This window comes from Triturus cristatus, chromosome 4_1 (genome assembly GCF_964204655.1).
Source record: "Triturus cristatus chromosome 4_1, aTriCri1.1, whole genome shotgun sequence".
Classification (NCBI taxonomy): Eukaryota; Metazoa; Chordata; class Amphibia; order Caudata; family Salamandridae; genus Triturus; species Triturus cristatus.
In genome coordinates, this window is record NC_140585.1 from 1041005086 (window position 1) to 1041027940 (window position 22855).

Below are 22855 nucleotides of genomic sequence, written 5' to 3' on the forward strand. Positions count from 1 at the left end.
TTGGCATAGCCAATAGGTCTCGCCTTTGGGACCTTATAAGTGTTTATCCATGCAACAGTTGCATAACTAAATACTTATAAGGTCCCAAAAGCGAGACCTCTTGGCTATCGAAAGTGAAAGTGATCGCGATCACACATCAAAGAGGCCCTGCGGCAGAAAGTGAAAGTAATCGCTGTAAAACGCGGCGCGCGCACCCGCGCACATGCACTGTGGCTCTAGACTGGCCTGGTAGCACTTGTTGGAGCCCTCTCAATAAGTCTTGCCAGACCAGCGCATGCGCTGGGTCAGGCGAGACCTAAAAAGTAGTCCTGAAACAATACATGAAAATGGCCTCCATGTATGTTTAGCAGTAGTTGGCCAGTTTACTCGGGGAGGGCTAAACACCGAAAGAGTATGCATGCCCTTGACAAATGGGGAGAAGGCAAAATAGAGCGACGATGGTGCAAGCAAATCGGAAGCCCATGAATGGGCTGTAAGCCCAAAAATCAGATACAGCATGTCTTGGTTCGAGACAGTGCATGTGCGCCACATAGAGCTGAGACTTAAAATGTATGTGACTTCAGGGAAAGAGAATAATAGAATGCACCTGTATGCTCAGAGTGGCCTCAGAACAATTTACCCTCTGAAGTATTGCAACAACTTATTCTACCTTATAAAAGCAACTTTCAGATGCTAGTTTCCAGTGGAATTTAAATTCATTGTGTTCATATCCGCCTACATGACTCGTCAGATATTTCTTTATTCCTTCTCAGGAATCTTTTTTTTTTTTTTTTTTTATTATTTTTACACACTTTTCCTCAAAAGTGGTAGCTTTTCACTGACCCTGCAATCCTTACCTCCCCTGCCCAATGCTTGACTTATTTCTTTCCACGTGTCCACCATTTCACTGGGTTAGTATTAATGTGCTATCTATTGTGAGATTTGGTTGTTTCTTCTAGGTTACTCAGTCATATTTAGTAAGTTGTGGGTGAATGATCTTGTTGTTAGGTGGGTGCAAGTCATTGTCGATGCCTGTTGCCTGGTTAATGGATATTTGTAAAGTAGCCCTGATAAAAGTGCTATTGGATACCATACCGGCTCGCTAATGACCTATTCTGGGTAAGTTGGATGGCTATTGGGAGGCTGGTCTCAATGTGTCCTGTTGTATTGTAGCCCATGGTGTGTTGTGATGGTGAGTAGAATTAAGAGCATGGTGATGTTTCTATGTTGTGCAAAGTAGTAGCCAGGTTTCTATTCTCTTTCTATGAGCTGGTGTTTGGGTGATATGTTGGGAAGATCCTTTGTGGGCTTGGAGAAATGCTCAAGCAGTCACAGCTTTTTAGCCAACAGCACGTCACTTGCACTGATTGTTGGCTAGAAAATTGCATGTGCGTGCTCAGTGTGCGAGGAAACAAGATTGTGTGACCTTAATAAATGGAAACATAACTTGTGTGTCTGTGTGTTCTTGTCTTTGTGTGTGCGTGTATCCTAGCTCGATTGTTTGCTGGACTTCTCACCATTGTGTATAAATATGGGTGTGAGTGGCTCAGTTCTTGTGCGCGTTTCTCATCTGTATGTGTGAGATAGTGCGTGCAAATTATTTTTTGTGCGTTTTTAATGTGTGTGCGTTTGTGTGCCTCAGTGATTTATTTGTAAAAAGTTAGTACCAGGGCCCTTCTCGGGAGGCTATTATACCCTGCACCACTTGTTGCCCTTGCCAGCTCTGCCCATTTCAGTACTAACACAACTACAAACCACCACACTCCTACAAGTGTGACAATTCAGACTAACCTAGGCAACAAAATGCTATAATGGTGTGAGCAGCAGGTATTGTTGTTTTAAAAATAAATCTATATTGACGTATTAAACACTGTTGCTGTGCTCATTTTAAAATTAGACACCCTGGTTGCCGAGCACCGAAAACCACCGGCTCAAATTAAGCACTGGTGCATGACCACGAACGAAGAGGAGGGTGTTTATAAATAATGTGAATGATGTGAAGAGGTGCCTGTGGTCTGCTTTCTGGGGCTTAATAACAAGAAGGTTTGTATCATTGCACAGTTCGTGTGAAAAGGAGGTGTGTTTTTGTGTGTAGGAGGTGGTGTCCCAAGTGTCTTTGTTTGTGAGGTCTTGCACCCTCTGCCTCTCAGACACACGGGTGAGGGTTGTGCCCTGTAAGAGTTGGCACTCTGATCTCTGCCACCCGCTATCCGCTTCCAGCCTCTGGTGATTCGGGCTGCACGGGTTGTTTACCGTGTTTCAGGATTTTCTACAGTAAGGTATTTCGCAAGATCCAACATTCCTCGAAGTGTTCGATTATATTGTAACATTCTAGCGTTTTTACTGCCTTAATAGAAATGCCCAGCACATCTCCTTTGTGCACACACAACAGCCCAGAAAACGAGCATTGGCAAAGCTAGTAGGTCTCGCCTTTGTGACCTGTAGGCTTTGGTGATTGTTTATAGTCATGACTCTGTGCAGCGTGGCCAAAGTAAGTGCAAGAAAAAAGCCCATGTTGTGGCCGCCAGTGTCATTTTGTAGGTTCATGCACCACGCATGCACACACCTACAAAACATCAGTCCCAAACTGCAGCAGGCGAGTGACTACTCACTCACAGGTCAGGGAAGGGATTTGGGTGAGGCTGGGCAGATTTCTCACAGAAATATGTATTTTTTCCACACAGTTTCGGACAGTTAAAATTTATAGAGCAAACTACTATGTGTATTAATTAAAAGCCTGTGGGCCTCACCGGATGTTTTGAACATACACTCATGAAATGTTGCAATATTTCAGATGCTGGCACCATACTAGGGGACATTATCCATACACAGCAGCAATTCATATGTGTGTCTCTAAAAAACCTGTGTGCTGCTCCCTCGGTGGGCTGAGGACGCCTCAGCCCTGGAAGCGGTACAATTCCCTAGTTCTACCAAAGATCCATGTTTCCCATATGGATAGCGTTAATTTGTCTTCAAGCCAGGCCCCACTGGAATTGCGTGGCAGGGTTGGGCCAAATTATATGGCAGGGTTGACTAAATTATGCATCAAGAAAAGGAAAATTATGTGGTATAATGTGGCTCATTTTGTGTTAGTATCACTTCATTATATTGTCATTTTTACACATAATAACCCTGTCTGGGAAAATATTTCACCTTCTTAGTACCAGATTAACACCTAGCTACAGTAGTAAGCAATTGAAGGATAAGCAGTCAACCTTTGAAAAGGGCTTTCCACTGCAGGGATACATCACCTTTTTAGTAACTTTTGATCTGTTTAAGATAGAAACATTGCTATTGTTAAATTCTGCAGATTATGCACTAGATGATGGATTATGTGGTAGATACAGCAAATCAATAATTATATGGAAAATACCACAGTCGCAGAATCACAGAATTTCAGGGGCCCTGCGTAAAGCTGCTTGAGGCATGCTTAAATTGTATTACACCCCACATATCGCGCCCTTTCAGATTCCAGAAGAATAATGCCCAATTTAGGCAAATGCTTTCCAGACGTCAAAGAAGGAAACACATATATCTATATACCATGCTCCATGGCCTTTTCATATGTGCTGTGTAGACATTATGGCCTATGGATCGGTGTTTCGTCAAGACAAATTATCTGTTGCAATATATAACTACAAATTTGTAACTTTGGTTTTCTTTAGTGCAGTGTTACAAAGCAGTTTGCTCTTTATTGCTGTTTTCATAGATTCCCCTGTAGTTATTTAGTCAAGGACCCCAATCTTGGACCCTGGAGTGAGGGGCCCTTTACTTGGGTAGCATCAGACTGTGTTATCATGGTGACATTTTTTTACTAGTTGAATCCGGCATGATCTGTGTTTGAGCATCTTATTTAATATTTTGGCTGGGCCAGAGGATGTCTTTGCTTTCTCCTATTGTATGCCATTTTTAGGTCGAGTCTGGGCAGCGCATGCGCTGCGAGCCATGCTGTATTGGAGTATTTACTTGAAGCCCCGTCCACTCTTGTCCCATATTGGTCATTGGCTTGGGTCATTGTCCTTCGAAAATGCTGGATTCTGATTCGGTAATCGGCTTGCTAGTCCCTCCTTAGTACTGCCTTGTCTTCATTTGTAACCTCCCACGAGGACTGGCCCTTTTACTTTGGTTGGTTGTTACACAGTACGTCTTCTTTAGTCTGTAAGCTCTATTTTCTTTAATGAGTTTCTCTTGCGGCAGGAGGGTCAAACATTTGGAATGCAATAGGTCTCGCATTTGCGAGAGTTTTAGCTATTGGCATTGTAAATGACAATGGCGTTTATTTATGTTTTAAAAACCAAACCATAAATAAAAGGCATTCTCATTTACAATGCCGATAGCTCAAACCTGCGTAAATGCGAGACCTATTGAATTGCAGATGCTTGTTCTTCTTACAACTAAGCCTTTAGATTGCACAAGCTAATTAGCTGTGGGCTTAAGGAAAAGGAAGCCAAGGGGAAAGCAGCAGCAAAACAAAAACATTCACATTGCTAGTTGCTAAGCATTTTAAAGAAAATGTTTTTAGTTCATTAAATATTTAAGTGTTCGAATGGTGTCAAACATGTGCCAAACTGCCTTTTTAAGGTGAATATGCCAGACCGTCGTAAACATAATTTTCCAGTGAAAAAATGTTCACCTTACTTATATCAATATATGCAAATGGATGCTACTCTGTGAATTAGCCGCACTGGCTTCTGTATACGACTTGATCGAACTCTACTGAATACATTCTTGTGGCAAAGCTTGTGCAAGTTTTAGGAGAGCAGTCCTCTGAGCACTCAGTGTGACGTGCTGTGGAGTGGTTTACCTTTCCAAATTGTAAGTTCTTTTTTTTTTTGTGAATGATTTTTAATAATTTTGACATAATATCATTAACATCTGCATGATAACATAATCCCACATTGACATTACAATGACAATGAATCAAATATCGTAGGCGGGATGTCCGGAGAATCCAGTACAATAACAAATAAAGTCTGCCCTGTCATCTGTATCTATACACTTTTTCGAGACATGGTTCATTTACTAACCGTTACAGGAGTCATAACAGCGAAAGGAAAAACACTTCATTATTACACAGGTCAGTTCTAACATCAAATCATCTACAAACAACAAAGTGTAATAATCATGAAAGAAATAACCTAAGAACTAAAGGTCGACCTCTATATGTAGGCCCAGGTCAAAGTGTATGTACCGGTGTAGCACTGCGGTGGGTGTTACGTATGTGGTTGGTTATTATGGGGGCGGGCCGGGGATGCGGATATCGGGGGGGAAGGTGAAGAAGAGCAGGAGTGGAAGTGGTGGAGGCGAACAAGAGGTGGGGGGCAGGGGCCCCATGCGTCCCAGAGCCGGGCAAGCATATGGTTATGTACATGTATGAGGGTGCAAGTCTCACAAAGTTGAGAGGGACAAAGCCCTACGAGAATGTCCCAAATTAAGGGGGAGGGTGCGTCGCAGCCAGCCTGGCCTCGATTAGTGTCCGGTACTCCCGCCATTGAGCAGTACTCTATCTTGGAGGCGCCGACGCCCGCGCCACCACCGCCATCCAGTTTGTGTGTTCCGACACTAGCGCCCCGCGGAGGTCGCGTAGCCATGAGTATATATTAGGGCCCAGATGTGCCTTCCATGCCATGGCTATTGTACGTTTGGCATGACCCAGAGCCAAATCTAGGAACTTGTTCAGGCCCTTACGTGAGGCTGTGCGCCTCGTAATGCCCAGTAGTAAATGAGTGGGTTGTGCCTCCACCTGGGTGGCAGCTGCCTCCGTGAGAATAGTGGCTACCTCAGCCCAATACGGCTGGACAACCGCACATGTCCACACCATATGTGTAAATGTGGCCCCGAGTCGGGGCAACTGGGGCATCTATCCACTGTTGTTGGGTACATACGTGCCAACCTATAAGGTGTGAGGTATGTATGATGCAAATAATTAAATTGAGTGTACTTCAACCTGGCATTAGTTGATATGATTTTCGGGTGTCCAATGCACTGCGACCATTGTTTGTCAGTAATAGTGGTGGCCAACTCCATGTCCCAGTGCGCACGTAGTGCTGTCAGTGCGGTTGGGTCATCCATTCTAAAAGAGGTGTAAATTACTGTTACAGCATGTCTCCCCCGCCCATGCGTCAGCAGCATTTGCAAAAGATGTGAAGTGGGGGGTTTAGTACGGTTGTTGTTACATGTCTGTAGGAAATGGCGCGTAAGCAATGCGTGCAGCAAAACGAGCCCTGCGGCACTTCGTAATTGTCCACTAGCTGCTCAAATGTTAGTAGTTGTGAGTATATACATGTCTCCCCATGTGTCCAGACCTCTCTCCCTCCAAAGCTCAAGTTCTGCACATCTGTGGCAAGCGAACACCCCCGTGAGCATCTCTAGTGGTGGACCAGAGGCATATGGGGCAGTCCGACCCTTGGGCAACACATATCTAAGCCAAGTACGTCTGGCCCTTGCCATTAAGACGTTGTCGCAACGCTTCTGCGTCCATGTGGTAGTACCAGATAGCCATTCCAGTAGTACTGGTTGGCTCCAAGGGATAGCCTCTGTTGTTAACTCAATGAGTTGCCAAAGTGTAAGGTTGAGTAAGCCTCTAGATATCCAGATGTGTCAAAAAAAATGTCTAAGGGACAAATTTAGTGTGATAGTGGAAACGATCCTCGTTTATTATTACGGGTCATGGTAAGTCTGGACAGCAGTCCATATCCTCTCTCCTATTTTATCAATCAATGCATAGTCCTAAAACAGTTTTCTCAGACTCTTGATTTGTTTCTTCTGATGGAGTATATCCTTGGTCCTCCTTTTCCTGAGGAAAGAGTGAAGCAGTTAGGATCTCCTGTGGCACTCCAGACAAGTTCTCCTTCCTACATTCCTCTGTCCTTTGCACAAGGAGAGGGGGGATGAGGAGATGATCTCCTGTGGCTCTACAGACCTATTATGCTGGACTCCTAAATATAGGAACATGAGACCTGAATGGCATTATTAGAAACCCACCTTCTGTATGCTTATAGTCTTTCCTGCATGCTTACTACATTATCTCTTGTGTTGAAAAGATGACCTTTGCTCTCTTGTGGTATCATAGAGGTAAGCATTAAAGGTCCGGTTCATAGCATTCATTGGCGCTCCAGTGACCAGCTCATTGAAGCCGATGAATGTGGTTTTTGGCTCATAAAATGCCCACCGAGGATTTGACCGGTTGATTACCTTGCTGGTGCGTGTATCTGGAACTGCTTTGGTTGTGTTAGAGTTTCGGCAATTCCCTGCTCTGTGTTTGGTTCCTAGGTGACTAAAAAACAAACTGGGATATAAATATGAATTCCGGTTGCATTATTAGTGTGCATAGCAATTATGAATTTAGTGGCTATTGTCAACAAGCATTGGCAAAGCCAATAGGTTTTACCTATGCAAGTTTTATTGACTTTGTCAATGTTTTTTTACATATTACAGAGCAATCGAGCTACTGTGCAACACAGAAAGCAAGTGGTCGCTCCTCATAGGGGCTTAAATTGACAAAGTGCTGACCCTGATCAGCACTGATCGTCGTTCTAGAACCGACCTTTCGGTGAGGGAGGGAAAGCGAAAGCACGCCGCCTGTCTACATGTACATGCATTTTTTTGTCCCTCCGTGACAATGCAAAGCTATTTGGCAATATTTGCTCATGTGCTGCTATTGCCAGGCAACCCAGCTTAGTTGCCATGCCAATGGAAAGCTTGGCACAAGATGGCGTCGGACTGTCCACAGTCTGACGGACACGCGCATGCTGTCTGCTATGGACAAATGGCAACAGCAGCCATGTTTGTCCATACAGACACGTGCACAAAAGCCCTCGGCAGAATCGATTCCAAAGGGTACTCGCGAGAGCAGCGCATGTGATACTTTCGCCAGACGAGACCTAAAAAAGAGGGGAGCAGGGGCGCTTCACATGGAGTATTAGTTAGTCTATGGGGTTGTGGGAGTGTTGGGAGTGTCTAGCAGTTCCGTGGGTCCGGGCTGCTAGATTACATGCATTCGAGGTGGTATAGCTAGCTGGAGTCAACTTACCAGCGTGTTTTTCTTTTGGCGGGTTTCCGGCATTCCTAATCTTGTGCAGTTTTCCTGTCCTTTTACCTATCTGGCGTTTCGTCTGCTGGGCTTGGTGGTACTTCGCTATCTTCGTTATTTGTGTTTATTAGTGTCTCATTGCTGTCATTCTGTTCTGGGTGTTTCCACATTGTTAGTACTTCTGACCACAGATCTGCAGATGGACGGAGCCTAACCCCCCTGGTCTCTTCTCTTATCAATGCTCGTTCCTCAGCTTGGTCCATTGTGTTACACCTGCCTTCTATGTCTTAACCAGAGGCCCTGTTGTTGTTTTCCAGTCTATCGCTAATCGCCATTTGGCCAATCCTAACGCCAAGTCTAAAAATCTGGTACCTACTTTCCTAGAGGTTGGCCTTGGGTGCAACCCAAGATGCATGACTCAAGTGTGCGGGGGGAGTTTGACCTAGTGCAAGGTCTAAGGCGGACAATATCCCTGACCAATATGGTCGCAGACTTATACAATCCCATATCATATGTGCAAAATCTGCGTCCATGTGCCCATATCTTGGACAGGGACAAGGGTCTCCTCCATAGGTAACCTGCAGTCTGTGTGATGTCCTGTTTTGAACGGAAACACATTTCTCTATTTTGTATTAACGCATTTGCCCTCTGGCTTCTGAAGGAAAGAAACAACGTTTTCTTTCACAGATCTAAATATTTGATACAAACACTTTCATCGGTTAGTTCAGAATTGTAATTAATATGCAACTTAACAGTACTTGTTTGTGCTCGCACAAACTTTCAACCTGTATTCCTGAATTTACAAATGACAATTGTTTATGCTATCTTGTACTTAATTTTGTTGCGCATGTTTTAGAACATCAAAAACAGCGCAGGTGACTGCAATAGGTAGATAGCTTAATTACAATCCTACTTTGGTTGTGTATTAGACATTTGTATCTTAATAAACAATGCTTCAATTATTTCAGCGCTTTGTGGTGCTCTTTTTCATAACATTTCAATTGTGTTTCTTTGTATAAAAACAGTTTAATTGTTTGAAAGCAGTGATGGAAATGTGTTCTGCCTAATATTTCGAAACTGTAACATTCATCTTTTTTTCTTACCCATTTTAAACATAACTACTTGCTGATTTATTGATTTTTTGTTTTTGTTTTATTATTTATTTATTTATTTTTAATACATTTACTGCGTTTCAATGCATTTGCCAGGAGGCTTCTGATAGAAAAAAAAAATATTGTAAGCAATTAAGGCATGCACTGTAAGTTGAACGCCTTGGTTTCTATGTAGAACTAATCTTTCTTTCCTTACACGTTTAAATATTTTTGGTCGTCTCCTGTCACATACATTAAATGTAGTCCGTGGCCACATTAGGAATTACTATGACAGACTAGGAATTTACACACACAGCTGGAACATTTCAAAGTTCAAAACCCGCATTTGAGTCTCAACATCACTGTAAGATTTGGTGATCCACGGTACTTCACACTGTTTATGGCCCATTCACGGTCTAGACTTATGAAACTGTGACGCAAATGATAAAAATCTCTTCTGAGGAAAGAAACATACATCCTTTAACACCGTTCTCAAAAATGCTGGCATCGAACGTGGCGCACAATGCCATAAGGCTAAACCATGTGCTTTGAACATCAAAGGGAAAAGGCCGAAAGCAAACATTGTAATCTTATCATTTGTGTCAACAGTTTCTGAAGTCTCACAGTGAATGAGCCCTAAACAGTGTGAAGTTCCAAGATCACCATATGTTACAGTGACACCGAGAATCAAATGCGGATTTTGTACTTCAAAATGTTCATGCTTTGTGTAAAATTGCCCAGTCTATCAGAGTAATTACTAATGTGGCAATGAAGTGCATTTAAGATATGTGAAGGGAGAAGACTAAAATGATTTAAACATGTAAGGAAAGAAAGATTCGTTCTACATAGAAAATATGGGTCTACAACTTCAATAGACACAGAGCGTGTTAAATGCCTAATATATATATATATATATATATATATATATATATATATATTGATTTATCTGAAGTTCCCTCCAAATGCATCGAGACTCGGTAGATGTATAAAATAAATAAATCAGCTGATGGTTATGTTTAAAATGGGTAAGTCAAAAGATGAATGTTTTAGTTTTGAATTGTTTGGCACAACACATTTCCATACTTGCTTTCAAACAATTAAACTGGTCTTTATAAAAGGAAGCGTAATTGAAATGTTACGAAAAAGAGCATCATAAAGAGATGAAATGACTAAAGCATTTTTTATTAAGATACAAAGTACATTACACCCAAGTAGGACGATACTTTAGTTTTCTACCTGTTGCAGTCACCCGCGCTGTATTTGTTGTTCTAAAACGTGTGCCAAAAAAGTAAGTACGAGATAGCATAAGAATTATTTGTTCTGTGTAAATTCAGGAAGTCAGGTTGAAAGTTTGTGCGAACACAAGCAAGTACTGTGAAGTTTCTTCTACCATCCTGAAATGAGGAAAGCATTTGTATCAAATAATGAGATCTGTGAAAGAAAACGTTTCTTTCAATCGGAAGTCTCACGACAAATGCATAAATAGAGAAATGTTTTCCTGTTCAAATGATCTGTGCAGTACAGTTGCATGCGGTGCTTTTGTGCATGTGAAAATGTGCTTGTACACATAAATATTTTCTGTTTGCAAAGAAACGAAACATGCATTTTATATTCATAAATTGTGGTGTGCAAAATGTAAGAAGTAATTAAAAAAGCAACTGTTCAGAATCCAACCTGAAATCTGTTGGGAATGTCAGTTACATGCGCTCTCTTTTTAACTATAAAAATGTACCCTACAAGTAGACCCCACAAACGCTTAATCTTCTACCGAGTCCAAATAAGAAGTTCTGTGAGCGAGTGTAATCTATGAGCGTTTGCGAGGACAAAGCTTCAAAAGCACAGTTTCAGTCACCAAAGAAGCTGGATGTTTTAAAGAATCCAAATCTTGAGTACAGCTGCACAAATGACATGCAGTCGCCAAACACGCTTGAGGTCCAAGAAAAAAGTAGATCCATGAAAGAAAAAATGTGGATGAGCCATTCAGCGGAAGGAGTACTTTTTCCAGCCTCCACTGATGAGATAAACACCCAAAGGGCAATGCTTTAATTGAGCAGGTGGTTTCCAGTCCTCAGCACCGGCACTCAATTGTCAACACCGAAGCTTGTGACAGCCTGCCACAAGGTGGTGCTGTCTGGCTTATTTAGAGATGACCACAACAACAGTTAATTATTAATTCAATCTACATTAAAAATGACTATTAACTGCCACCCAAGCCATTCTCATAGCTTTGGGGGCCTGAAATAGACCGAATTGCCACACTTGTAAAAGTGTACTGGTTAGTAGTTGTGTTTTTACTATCATTGGTAGCATTGCAGGGTCAATGTGTGGTGCAAGCGGCAGTGGCCTCCTGGCGAGAGCCCTGACACTTTTTCACAAATTAAGCACTGCCAAAGACCTACCTGAACCCAACAGTAAATAGCATGATGCAACCAACAGAAAGAAAGGAAAAATGAGTGGGACGAAGATGAACAAATGGAATGTCAGGGTGAGCTGTAAGCTCCTTTTTAAAAATATTATTTGCTTTTTCTTTTTAATTGCAAGATATTTCACATGCACAACGCAAGCGAAACCTAAACGTTGGTGACCACACCACAAGTGAATTCCTGAAAAGGCCTCCCAATCAGTCAGGACATTCAAATGAGACTGAGAAAAACAAATCCGCAAACCTTTTCAGTGAACTAGCCTTATGTATCACACACATGCAATCACACCTGAAGCTCTCCTGGATCGTTTTTAAGTATCTACTTCTGTGCATTGAATTGATGACCATCTGTTTGATGAGCAAAGTAAATAAAGAGATGTTTTGTGGAAACATAAAGCACAACTCATGGTCTGGACCCAAAAAAGAGATTTTGCTGCATTCCATTCCTGGGGGAAGATGTGATTAAAAAAAAATAAAAAAGCAAAATTAGCAGCACTTGTTTCCAGTTGCCTTCCGGTTGATTGCTTAAAAGTGATATATTGTCATGTTGTGCCTGACCCTTTCCTTCCAATTTGTGTCTCAGTTTGTCAAAAGCTGAAGATTGTACAGGAGTCCTGAGAAAGTGTTGTCCTCAGGCTTGCATCTACTCTTAAATAGTGCATGTTCACAAAAAGTTGCTTCCTATTATAATCTGATGATTAGTGCTTAAACACTATTCACAATAGTGTACAAGGACAACAATTCTTTATACTTTGCAAACATTTCAGTGACCGATTATGCCAGCTGTTTATGTATTAAACATATTTGTACAGCGCAAACCAAGCCACATGGGTAATGGAGAGGTTGATCAAGAACATGGAGCCAATACTTAAACAACATTTATTTTGGATACGAAAAGGGTGACCATTGTAGATGTGTGATATGTTACAAAAAAGGCAAGTTTTAGGTCTATTCAGAATGCTATCACATTTAGGTTGAGTCCAAAATTTCAAGCCATTCTATTCATTAGGATATCATTATGGTCCAGTGCTGATTTTAACTCTATGGTAACACATTTCATATAGAGTAGAAATTGAATTTATTAATAGTATGCTTTTTTTCTTTTTAATTTCAGTGCCTTTTTAGTTTTAAGTTTGACACACTAGAATGTTTCTACCGGCAGAATATAAATAGTACATATTTATGACTGCAGTAAAGTGATGTTTGTGTTTTTTATAATTTCAGATACTTTTCAAAACAACTCCGAAATACCACACGTTGTGAATGTTGAAAGAAGTGGCAAGATTCTTTACACTTGGAAGGTACGCTTTCAACTGCATGGCCAAATCTGCAAATTCATGGACCATCTAAAAATGTTACTCACATTGACTGACAAGTTGTACTGTAAGGGGCTCCCACAAACCTAAAGTAGTGTGTGGAATTGAAGGGGCAATATAAAGAGTCAGAAGTTGTAATTCTTTATCCATTCCCGTACACTAGTCAGTGAGGTCGATTTTAAAAGGTACATAGGCGATCACAGAAGAATGGGTGGCACCCCTAACAACATTTGGTATTTTGCTAAATGCTATATTTAAACCGAAGTCCTTTCCTCTACAAGGTCACTGCCACAACTAGGGCTGGCTGATACGTGCACTAAATGGTTGTCCTCTAAAAAAAGCCAAAAAAAAAAAAAAACAGAACATTCAGATGATTACTTTGTTTAATGAATATTTATATTTTGTTCCGTCAAATCGTAGTATGTTTTTTGCTTAAAAGAATCGGGGTCGAGAATACTGCTTAATGAATATATTGTGTGCATGTTTTAAAGCAGATACAATGCAGCTGTTCTGTGTTGCTTGTGAAATAAAAGCTAGAATATAGCTTTTCATTGTAGATTCAATTGCTGAATAAAATTTTAAAACCATCACTATCGGGAAACATAAGAGCAGAGAAGACGAAGTGAATGAAGCCTGCATGACATTGAATAGTCAAACGCGTGCGTCTGCACGCACACAGCCTAAAATCATTCTTTTGAGGGGTGTCTTTCACTTCAGCATCTCATAACCAAGCTGAGTGTGCCTGGCAGATAACTTAATTTTTCAAATTGTGCTTCACACTACACCTATGTCCTCTATAAGCATTGTATGTAACAGATGTTACCTTTACCTAATACTCAATTTACCAACCTCATAATATTGGAAGGTTAAGTCTGCTTTGCCGAGATTCAGGTTTGTGAATTTCGGTCATTGCAGATTTCAGTAGTGCATTCTAACTCTCCTTGTCGGGGGCCAGTAGTAGTGTTGTGGTGCATGGCAACCAGACGATTTCTCCTTCCTCAAGCTGCTCATGTGACACAATTACCTGTTTGTGATGTGTGCGGTTCACTCCGTCTGCTTGATAGGATCCGTTAGAATGGTTCAGCAATCGGCTAAGAGAGTGAGGCGTCAGACAGCAGCGGGTGCCGAAAATTAATTAACCGCTCTCCCCAGGGCTGTTGTACCACTAATAAAGGCACCATTTGAAGTTGCTTGCTTCGTGTGTATCGTGCTAAAAGCAATTTGGCGACAAGGATGGTATCTGTTGCCTCAGTCTTTCAAAGAGTAATGGAACACATTTTGGGTGATATAGAAGGTGTCCTTGTTTTTCAAGACGATGCATTGGTAGCAAGTACAAATCAGTATGAGCGTATTCATAGGCTGAAAGCAGTGTTTGAAAAAATCAAAGTCCATGGTTTGCCGTTAAGACAGGACAAATATAGTTTTGCGTAATATCAATTGGAGTATTTAGGGCACATTAGAAGTACAAATGGCATCAGTCCAAAACCAGGCTTAGTTAAAGTAATTAATTGAAAATGCTCCTGAACCTTGTAACAGAGGGTAAGTTATGTCCTTTATTGGACTATGTGAATTTTATACTAAATTCATTCAAAATTTTGAACAGATTACAAGCCTTCTCAAAAAGAGGGTGGATTTTACTGGGAAGATGAACATAAGGAAGCTTTTACTTGGATAAAAAATGATCTATTGCAATCCCCTCTATTACAACCCTATGTCCCAGGTCTCCCTGTAAGTGTAACTGTTGATGCCAGTGACAGAGATTTGGGAGCTGTTAACACATAGGCTCAAGAATGTGGATCGCACTGTGGCATTTGCATCCAGAGTGTTGGAAGATGTTGAAAAATCTTACTCTGTTTTTTTGTTTAAATTAGTTTGCTTTTCACATTTTATGTATAGTACACACCCTCTCCGGTATTACAAAACTGTGTAGGGGTTCCTTGCCCCTCCTCCAAATTTACTTGTATGCTTTACAGCAATACACAGACTCAGCGGTCGTACATATCAATATATGTCTGTGAGAACAAACATTTGGTTTCTTGTTTTTTGATAACAGCTTGCAACAGAACAGAACTGCAAACAGGGTGTGTAATACATTTCTCTCCGGTCATGTAAATAACTGAAGTTCTGTAGGTTGGGGGCATCGTTCCACACTGCATATTCTTAACTACTGGTTGTTGATCTGCACACATGTATAATGGACATAGCTGTGCTGTATGCTTCCGCCAAACTCCGCATTGCCGCATTAAAATGTTATTCTGCTACATGTTATTGTACCATGCGTGTCCGCGGGGGGGGGGGAGGGGAGGGAAGCGGGGCCTCATAATACTGTTATGCAGCATACGGGACTATGCCTGTATCGTGTGTGCATGCTCGTTATGCGTGGTTTGTCTAGGACTACAGTCGCCTGTTTGTCAACTACTCAGACGTAGCGTCCGAGTCCCTGCAAACGGAAGTCCTACTCTGCCACCATCGGCTTCTTCCTAATGCCCATCGCGTCTTCTCGTCGCAGCGCTATACTCTCAGCCTGCGCCCAACATAGTAACGATTGGTACCAGGATTTCACTGAGGGGGGGCCTCCGGGGAGTTCCATCGCTCTGAGTAATCGTTTGGGCACTATTTGGCCAGGTCAATGTAGCGAGATGACACTTTATGCTTGCTAGACCTCTTGTACAATCCCAGGATACACACCTCCCATGACCAGTTAAGCGTGCGTTCTGTGCACTGCGTCAACTTTCTGGTGCCCGCTTCCCAGTATGACTGTATGTATGTGCAGGACCATAGCACGTTGAGTAAGTCCCCTCCTAACTGGCAACAGCGGGGACAACCGGCATTGTTGCGGTTGAAGTATTTATTTATTTTAGCTGTGGTCAAGTATGCCCTATGCACTATGTAGTATTGTATAAGCCGGAATCTGGCGTTGTGTGGGATGAGAGTAGGCCCTCTATATCTTCCCATTCGCGGTTGGTGCTAGGTGTGTGTGTGTGTCAGTGTCCGCACTGAGCTCATGTAGATATTGGACCGTCTGATGTGTGGCCGGCTCCCGAGCAATCTCATCACATGTGTCCTCCGCTAGAGTTTCATACAGCAGGAGCTGCCCTTCGCTGTAGAGGACCCCCAGGGTCAGAATACCCGCTTCTTCCCACTGGGGAAGCTCTGTGCTGGTAACTGGTCGGTGCCTCCGAAGCATACCAGGAATGGGGAGAGAAGGCGCATATATGGTCTTGTGACGTGTGAGTCGCAGACTACGGGGGAAACATTAATGGGCCACCTCCACTAATAACTGGGTCGGTAGTCCTCCCCTTCAGATAGGGTGAAACAACGCTACCACCTGTGGGTGAGTGGGCCCTGGGGCGCAAGTCGATGTGTCCTACAGATGGCGCGAGTCGAGCCATCTCGCCACCCACTGGAGCTGCGCTGCCAGACAGTACTGCTCCATGTGGGGAAGCGAGAGGCCCGCTAGCTGTCGAAGGGTACATTTTGACCAGCGCCACCCCACCCCACCCCACATGAATCTTCGGACGTCCAGCTCTAAGTTTTTGAACTGTGTTGGCTTGAGACATAGTGGCACGTTTACAAAATGGTATATGTTCTGCTTTGGTTTTCCCTCCAGATAGAACCCGCTCCACAGAGCCCTTCTGACCCAAACCAGAACGTTACCCCCTCCCTAGGGCCTTTTTACACCTAAATAACCACATATATATGTACCACCTAAGGACAGGGAATTCCTATTATATATATATATATATATCAAGACCTCACAGCCTCGCAATCTCAGCAATCACAGTCTCGCGGCCTCAGGCAGACCCAGAATCTCCTACCAGACGGCAGCAACACACATAGTCTCGCGGCCTCAGGCAGACCCAGAATCTCCTACCAGACGGCAGCAACACACATAGTCTCGCGGCCTCAGGCAGACCCAGAATCTCCTACCAGACGGCAGCAACACACATAGTCTCGCGGCCTCAGGCAGACCCAGAATCTCCTACCAGACGGCAGCAACACCCATAGTCTCGCGGCCTCAGGCAGACCCAGAATCTCCTACCAGACGGCAGCAACACACATAGTCTCGCGGCCTCAGGCAGACCCAGAATCTCCTACCAGACGGCAGCAACACACATAGTCTCGCGGCCTCAGGCAGACCCAGAATCTCCTACCAGACGGCAGCAACACACATAGTCTCGCGGCCTCAGGCAGACCCAGAATCTCCTACCAGACGGCAGCAACACCCATAGTCTCGCGGCCTCAGGCAGACCCAGAATCTCCTACCAGACGGCAGCAACACCCATAGTCTCGCGGCCTCAGACAGACCCAGAATCTCCTACCAGACGGCAGCCTTAGCACGAGCTCATCCTATTATTACCGTAGTACATGACAGGGGAATCGGGATTACTATATATCAGATCACACAAAGACTATTAGTTGAGCACAACCTGTTCTTTAGTTTGAGGGGCTCCTTTCCCCTCATCCAGTTACCACTTACCTGACCAGGATTAACCTCTGTTCATGTCGAGTTAACTCTGACTAAAAGAATAGGCTATCCTCCTATACAAAGATACACAACACATGCTAACTCACGACAAGCTAAATACTTTATTTAAATGCCACATGCACATTCACAGAATACATCATATATATATAACCTGCAAGGAAAGTAAAAGGTTAAGTTACACACTTCAATAGAAAGGGGTCGACGTCACCTTGGTCATATGTAGCCTGTACTCAAAGGTCATCTAGGTTCCCTTCCCGTCTGCGCCTCGGCTTCGCCTGGAAGTCACACCTCTGCAGTCACAGATCTACTCCCTTCTATTTTCTCCGAGTCACTGGGATCTCTTCCTCATCGGCTACTCTCTCCTCTTTAGATTCTTAGGTTTTCTTCTCCTTCAAATTCATCATCTGTCTCCCCTGAAACAAGTAGTAGCTTTTCTGCTAACGGCCAGGTGCCGCCTACGGACTAGAAGCAAGTGCCAGTGTCTGCCTCAGACTTTCACTAATATAGATGTGTCTTCTCTCATGGAAATTTCCAGCTCGAAACCTGCCGCCCACCAAATTCCTGTACCTCCCCGTGCCAAGGACACGTTCCCAGCCGGCCGGCCTGATGTGGTGTCTTCGGCATGAAGGAGAATACAATCCTTCGATAAGGGCCGGCCTGAACCGGTTCTCTCCAAGCGAATAACACCTCCTAACTAAAACACTGCCTATGACCTAGAAACTTCCCAAGCTGCCAGAGCAGGAGGAAAGATGGAGTCTCTCCCGTTTAAGGCCTACCAGGCCTGAATGCAGCACAGCTCCATTAGATACCCTCACTACAGAACAGATTACCCCTAATGCTAACTAATCTATCCCCTAGGATATGTATGCAAACCCTGATCTATGGGGAAGAACACAGGATCATGTTGAAGTGCCTAATAAATAGGCTCTATACACTACTCTAACCCTTAGACTTGAATGGAAAGAGACTGAAGTCACATTAATAGCAGTACAACACAATAAGGCCGGAAAGATCGAGCAGTACATTCCACCCTTGACTTCAGTCTATTATACAAAACACAGGATCATGTCGAAGTGCCTAATAACTAGGCTCTATACACTACTCTAACCCCTAAACTTGAATGGAAAGAGACTGAAGTCACATCAATCGCTCTACAACACAATAAGGCCGGAAAGATCGAGCAGTACATTCCACCCTTGACTTCAGTCTATTATACCTAATATGAAACAAAACGAACTGATCTATGTCTAGTACCAAGTGTGCAGAATTGAAGCATTGAAGGAATACACTTGAATAAAGCAACAGATAGAAATCAAAATGCCGATAATAATCAGAATACCTAACAATCGTGTCCATGTTTAAGCAAAAGATAATCAATGGCCGCTCGATTTTGCAAAATGGTCCTACGTTCACCCTGGGCGTCCAATAGCATGTCAGACAGGACTGTAGAAGTATTATTAATGGATTTCACCATCCAGCAGGCCATTTTCTCAATAAATTTGGCATTATACGCTAAATCCCTCAGTATACAACATTGAGCACATGTGTGCACCACCACCCACAAGACTGCACCTCAACATACCATACCTTCTATTCTTGGAAAGACTATTCCACTAAAAGGCAGAACACACTTAAGTCAGTACAGAATGGTGGTGGTTGAGGGTCACCATAGGGTGTCAGACCACAAGTGGCTGATTCACTACATTGCACCCCATGACCCTTGATCATCACCATTCACATATGTCAAAAACAAAATCTAGCAAATAGCAACTGTATTACATAACTGAAAAGCAAAACTATCATTAAAGTACTGCATAACGCAATTGAAAGCAAAAACCATTGAAAACCACATGTCTAAATTAAAAGTCACAAGTACTAAAAAGCACATGTTGAAACAGCAACTCATATTTTGAAGTTGCTACACAAAAATACCTAATTCAAAACAAATCATGACTAAAAAGCAAAAAAAAAAAAAAACTCATCAAAGGTATGTGATAATCACTGTAGAGCAAATAAAGTCCGCATTCTCCAAACACATGTAGTAGCCACCACTCAGGTGCATCTAAAAATAGCTCATAGACATCCGGATACATGTTGAATGGATACAGAAAATAAATCAATCAAGCTTTTGAACGCTCCTAATGCTTCTAATGATTAAACTGGAGACTCCACTGTCAAACTCAGATATAGTAGCAACAGCTACAAGTTATTACTGTTCAGTAACTTAGAAAATATCTACTCTGAGCGCTGCAAAGCGTCTCTATTGATCTCCATCCCTAAAAAAAAACAAAAAACAGTTCTTCAGTATGAAAAAACACACAGCCGCCTTCCAAGGCCTCCGAACTCCACGTCGAGAAAACAGTTCTGGCAAAGCACATCCTGTAATCTCCTCTCATGTCGTTTGTTTTCACCGTCACACAAGCAGTCACCTTGTGTGAAAGGCACACAGCCTTCATGCAAAGAAAGTTGGCCTCACGTGAAGGAGACAGGTCCACACTTTGCTGATCCCATTTCGCTTGGAAAGAAGCAAGCCATCATGTTCTCCGGTATACATATCTTCTTGATAAGGGAGGACCCCATCCAGTCTGGATAGCCACCGGCATCAGCCGCCACCGTCTCGTCTGGTGATCACTCCAGGCTTGGGGGGGGGGGAGGGAAGGGAAGGGGGGAGGGGGGGGGAGAGGGAGGGCCCCACTCACACGGGAGAAGGGAGTCCCACTCACACGCGGAGAACTGGGCGAATCTGAAAAAGAAACAAGCATCACTTTTCTTGCAAAGAACATTTTCAAAAGTACACTACTTTCGTCTTCCAATTCCAAAAATACAATATTTTAATTTCTGTCTATATAGGTCTCCTCCAGCTCTGGGGAATCGTGTAAGAATACTACTAACGCTTTAGCCTCTGAAGTCTTGATAAAATCCCTCTTTTTCTATACACAGCAAGAAGGGCTGGGGCAGTCTCCTTCTCTCACTTCTCTCACTGCACCCCTCACAGGAGCTGCCCCCCTTCACAACTCTCCGCGGACACTAAATGGCCCCTTGCCAAACATAACAAGCAGAGGCTTCTCCGGCTGTCTGTAGCTCACACCTTATCTCCTTCAAGGTCGGAGTGAACTGCACGCCTGCCAACTTTCTTGGACTGTCTGCGACTCTCCTCATGGGGGGGGGGGGGCCTGCGCCGGTGCAAGCCTCCCAGACATCTATCTCCAGGAAGCTGTCCCTGCCTACGGAGGAGAGGAGCTGAGATGAGATGACCCCTCCCGTGGGAATTCCTTCTCGGACTTCACAGAAAGCCCGAGCCCTGCCCAGCGTTGCTGGATGATCTCACTGCAAGACTCCCAGACAGCAATCTGAATTCAAAAGCGACCTATTATTTCCCTGCACTTTCCTGTAACTAAAAAGGGCACATTGCTCTAGAAGTAACTCACGAAATAAATGTTCATGTTAATGAAGTGGCCACATATCAGACTTATTGTACACAATCAGCTGTTCACATCCAAAATCACGTTGTTGCAATTCTCTGTTACACTTATCACACCTGAATCATTCTGGCATGGCAAAGTGAACAACTTCACAGCCTGGTACACGTTTAATTTTGTCTTCAAAGATATATTAGCAAACTGGGCATCAACCAGCTCTTTTTTCAACTCACTACGTTCTTAGTGCAAATGCCCACATGTGTAATGCATGTTAACCAACACTTGAAAATAACACCGCTGTCTCTCTCCAAAATGTCATTAATCACCTGCTGAATAACACCCTTCATTGCAACTACGGAGACTGGAATTTCAAGGGAGTCCCACGTTTCAGAGCCATGCTCTGAGATCTTACATGCACTTTACAACTGAGAACATTAGATATGCATTCCTTAACTAACACTTGAAAGGGATCCAGCCCTCTCTGCCTCACGCAGCAAGCTATGTATAAGCACTCTTTACAAGACACGCTGAAACACACACATACCAATTCTAAATCAGCACAGGTAGCTCACTTCACGAGCCAGCACATCATACGGTCTGCCCCCATGCAAATAAATCAAGTGATATGTAACAGTCTGCTTCCAAATACTCAGCCCACTCACGGGCTAAGGCTTCACAAGGCATTGATTCCCAGCCGGGAATATCAACGGGCAACTTAAAAGTAGATTAACATCGTCTAGAACAGATCGTGAAAAAGAGAGAAGAAGAGAAAGAAAAGAAAGAAGAAGAAAGGCTAGACACACCAGTATATCACAAAGAACATACAAACAAAGTCACGCACACGCCGGCAGCAAACACGGGACAACACAACGCACACAGAATACGTAAACGGTTCACGACGCCAAATGTTCTGCTTTGGTTTTCCCTCCAGATAGAACCCGCTCCACAGAGCCCTTCTGACCCAAACCAGAACGTTACCCCCTCCCTAGGGCCTTTTTACACCTAAATAACCACATATATATGTACCACCTAAGGACAGGGAATTCCTATTATATATATATATATATATCAAGACCTCACAGCCTCGCAATCTCAGCAATCACAGTCTCGCGGCCTCAGGCAGACCCAGAATCTCCTACCAGACGGCAGCAACACACATAGTCTCGCGGCCTCAGGCAGACCCAGAATCTCCTACCAGACGGCAGCAACACACATAGTCTCGCGGCCTCAGGCAGACCCAGAATCTCCTACCAGACGGCAGCAACACACATAGTCTCGCGGCCTCAGGCAGACCCAGAATCTCCTACCAGACGGCAGCAACACCCATAGTCTCGCGGCCTCAGGCAGACCCAGAATCTCCTACCAGACGGCAGCAACACACATAGTCTCGCGGCCTCAGGCAGACCCAGAATCTCCTACCAGACGGCAGCAACACACATAGTCTCGCGGCCTCAGGCAGACCCAGAATCTCCTACCAGACGGCAGCAACACACATAGTCTCGCGGCCTCAGGCAGACCCAGAATCTCCTACCAGACGGCAGCAACACACATAGTCTCGCGGCCTCAGGCAGACCCAGAATCTCCTACCAGACGGCAGCAACACACATAGTCTCGCGGCCTCAGGCAGACCCAGAATCTCCTACCAGACGGCAGCAACACCCATAGTCTCGCGGCCTCAGGCAGACCCAGAATCTCCTACCAGACGGCAGCAACACACATAGTCTCGCGGCCTCAGGCAGACCCAGAATCTCCTACCAGACGGCAGCAACACCCATAGTCTCGCGGCCTCGGGCAGACCCAGAATCTCCTACCAGACGGCAGCAACACACATAGTCTCGCGGCCTCAGGCAGACCCAGAATCTCCTACCAGACGGCAGCAACACACATAGTCTCGCGGCCTCAGGCAGACCCAGAATCTCCTACCAGACGGCAGCAACACCCATAGTCTCGCGGCCTCAGACAGACCCAGAATCTCCTACCAGACGGCAGCAACACCCATAGTCTCGCGGCCTCAGACAGACCCAGAATCTCCTACCAGACGGCAGCCTTAGCACGAGCTCATCCTATTATTACCGTAGTACATGACAGGGGAATCGGGATTACTATA

At 43.9% G+C, this 22855-nt stretch overlaps 1 protein-coding gene across 2 annotated transcripts in view; it reads left to right on the forward strand.

Moving 5' to 3' along the window:
• The window catches only part of GSAP (gamma-secretase activating protein), a 762740-nt gene that overhangs the window by 48359 nt on the left and 691526 nt on the right, over positions 1–22855 (forward strand). For both annotated transcript variants that reach the window (XM_085654015.1, XM_085654016.1), the window contains exon 2: positions 12749–12825. In XM_085654015.1, coding sequence (XP_085510141.1) covers positions 12749–12825 — 77 coding nt within the window. The remainder of the gene's footprint in view (positions 1–12748; positions 12826–22855) is intronic.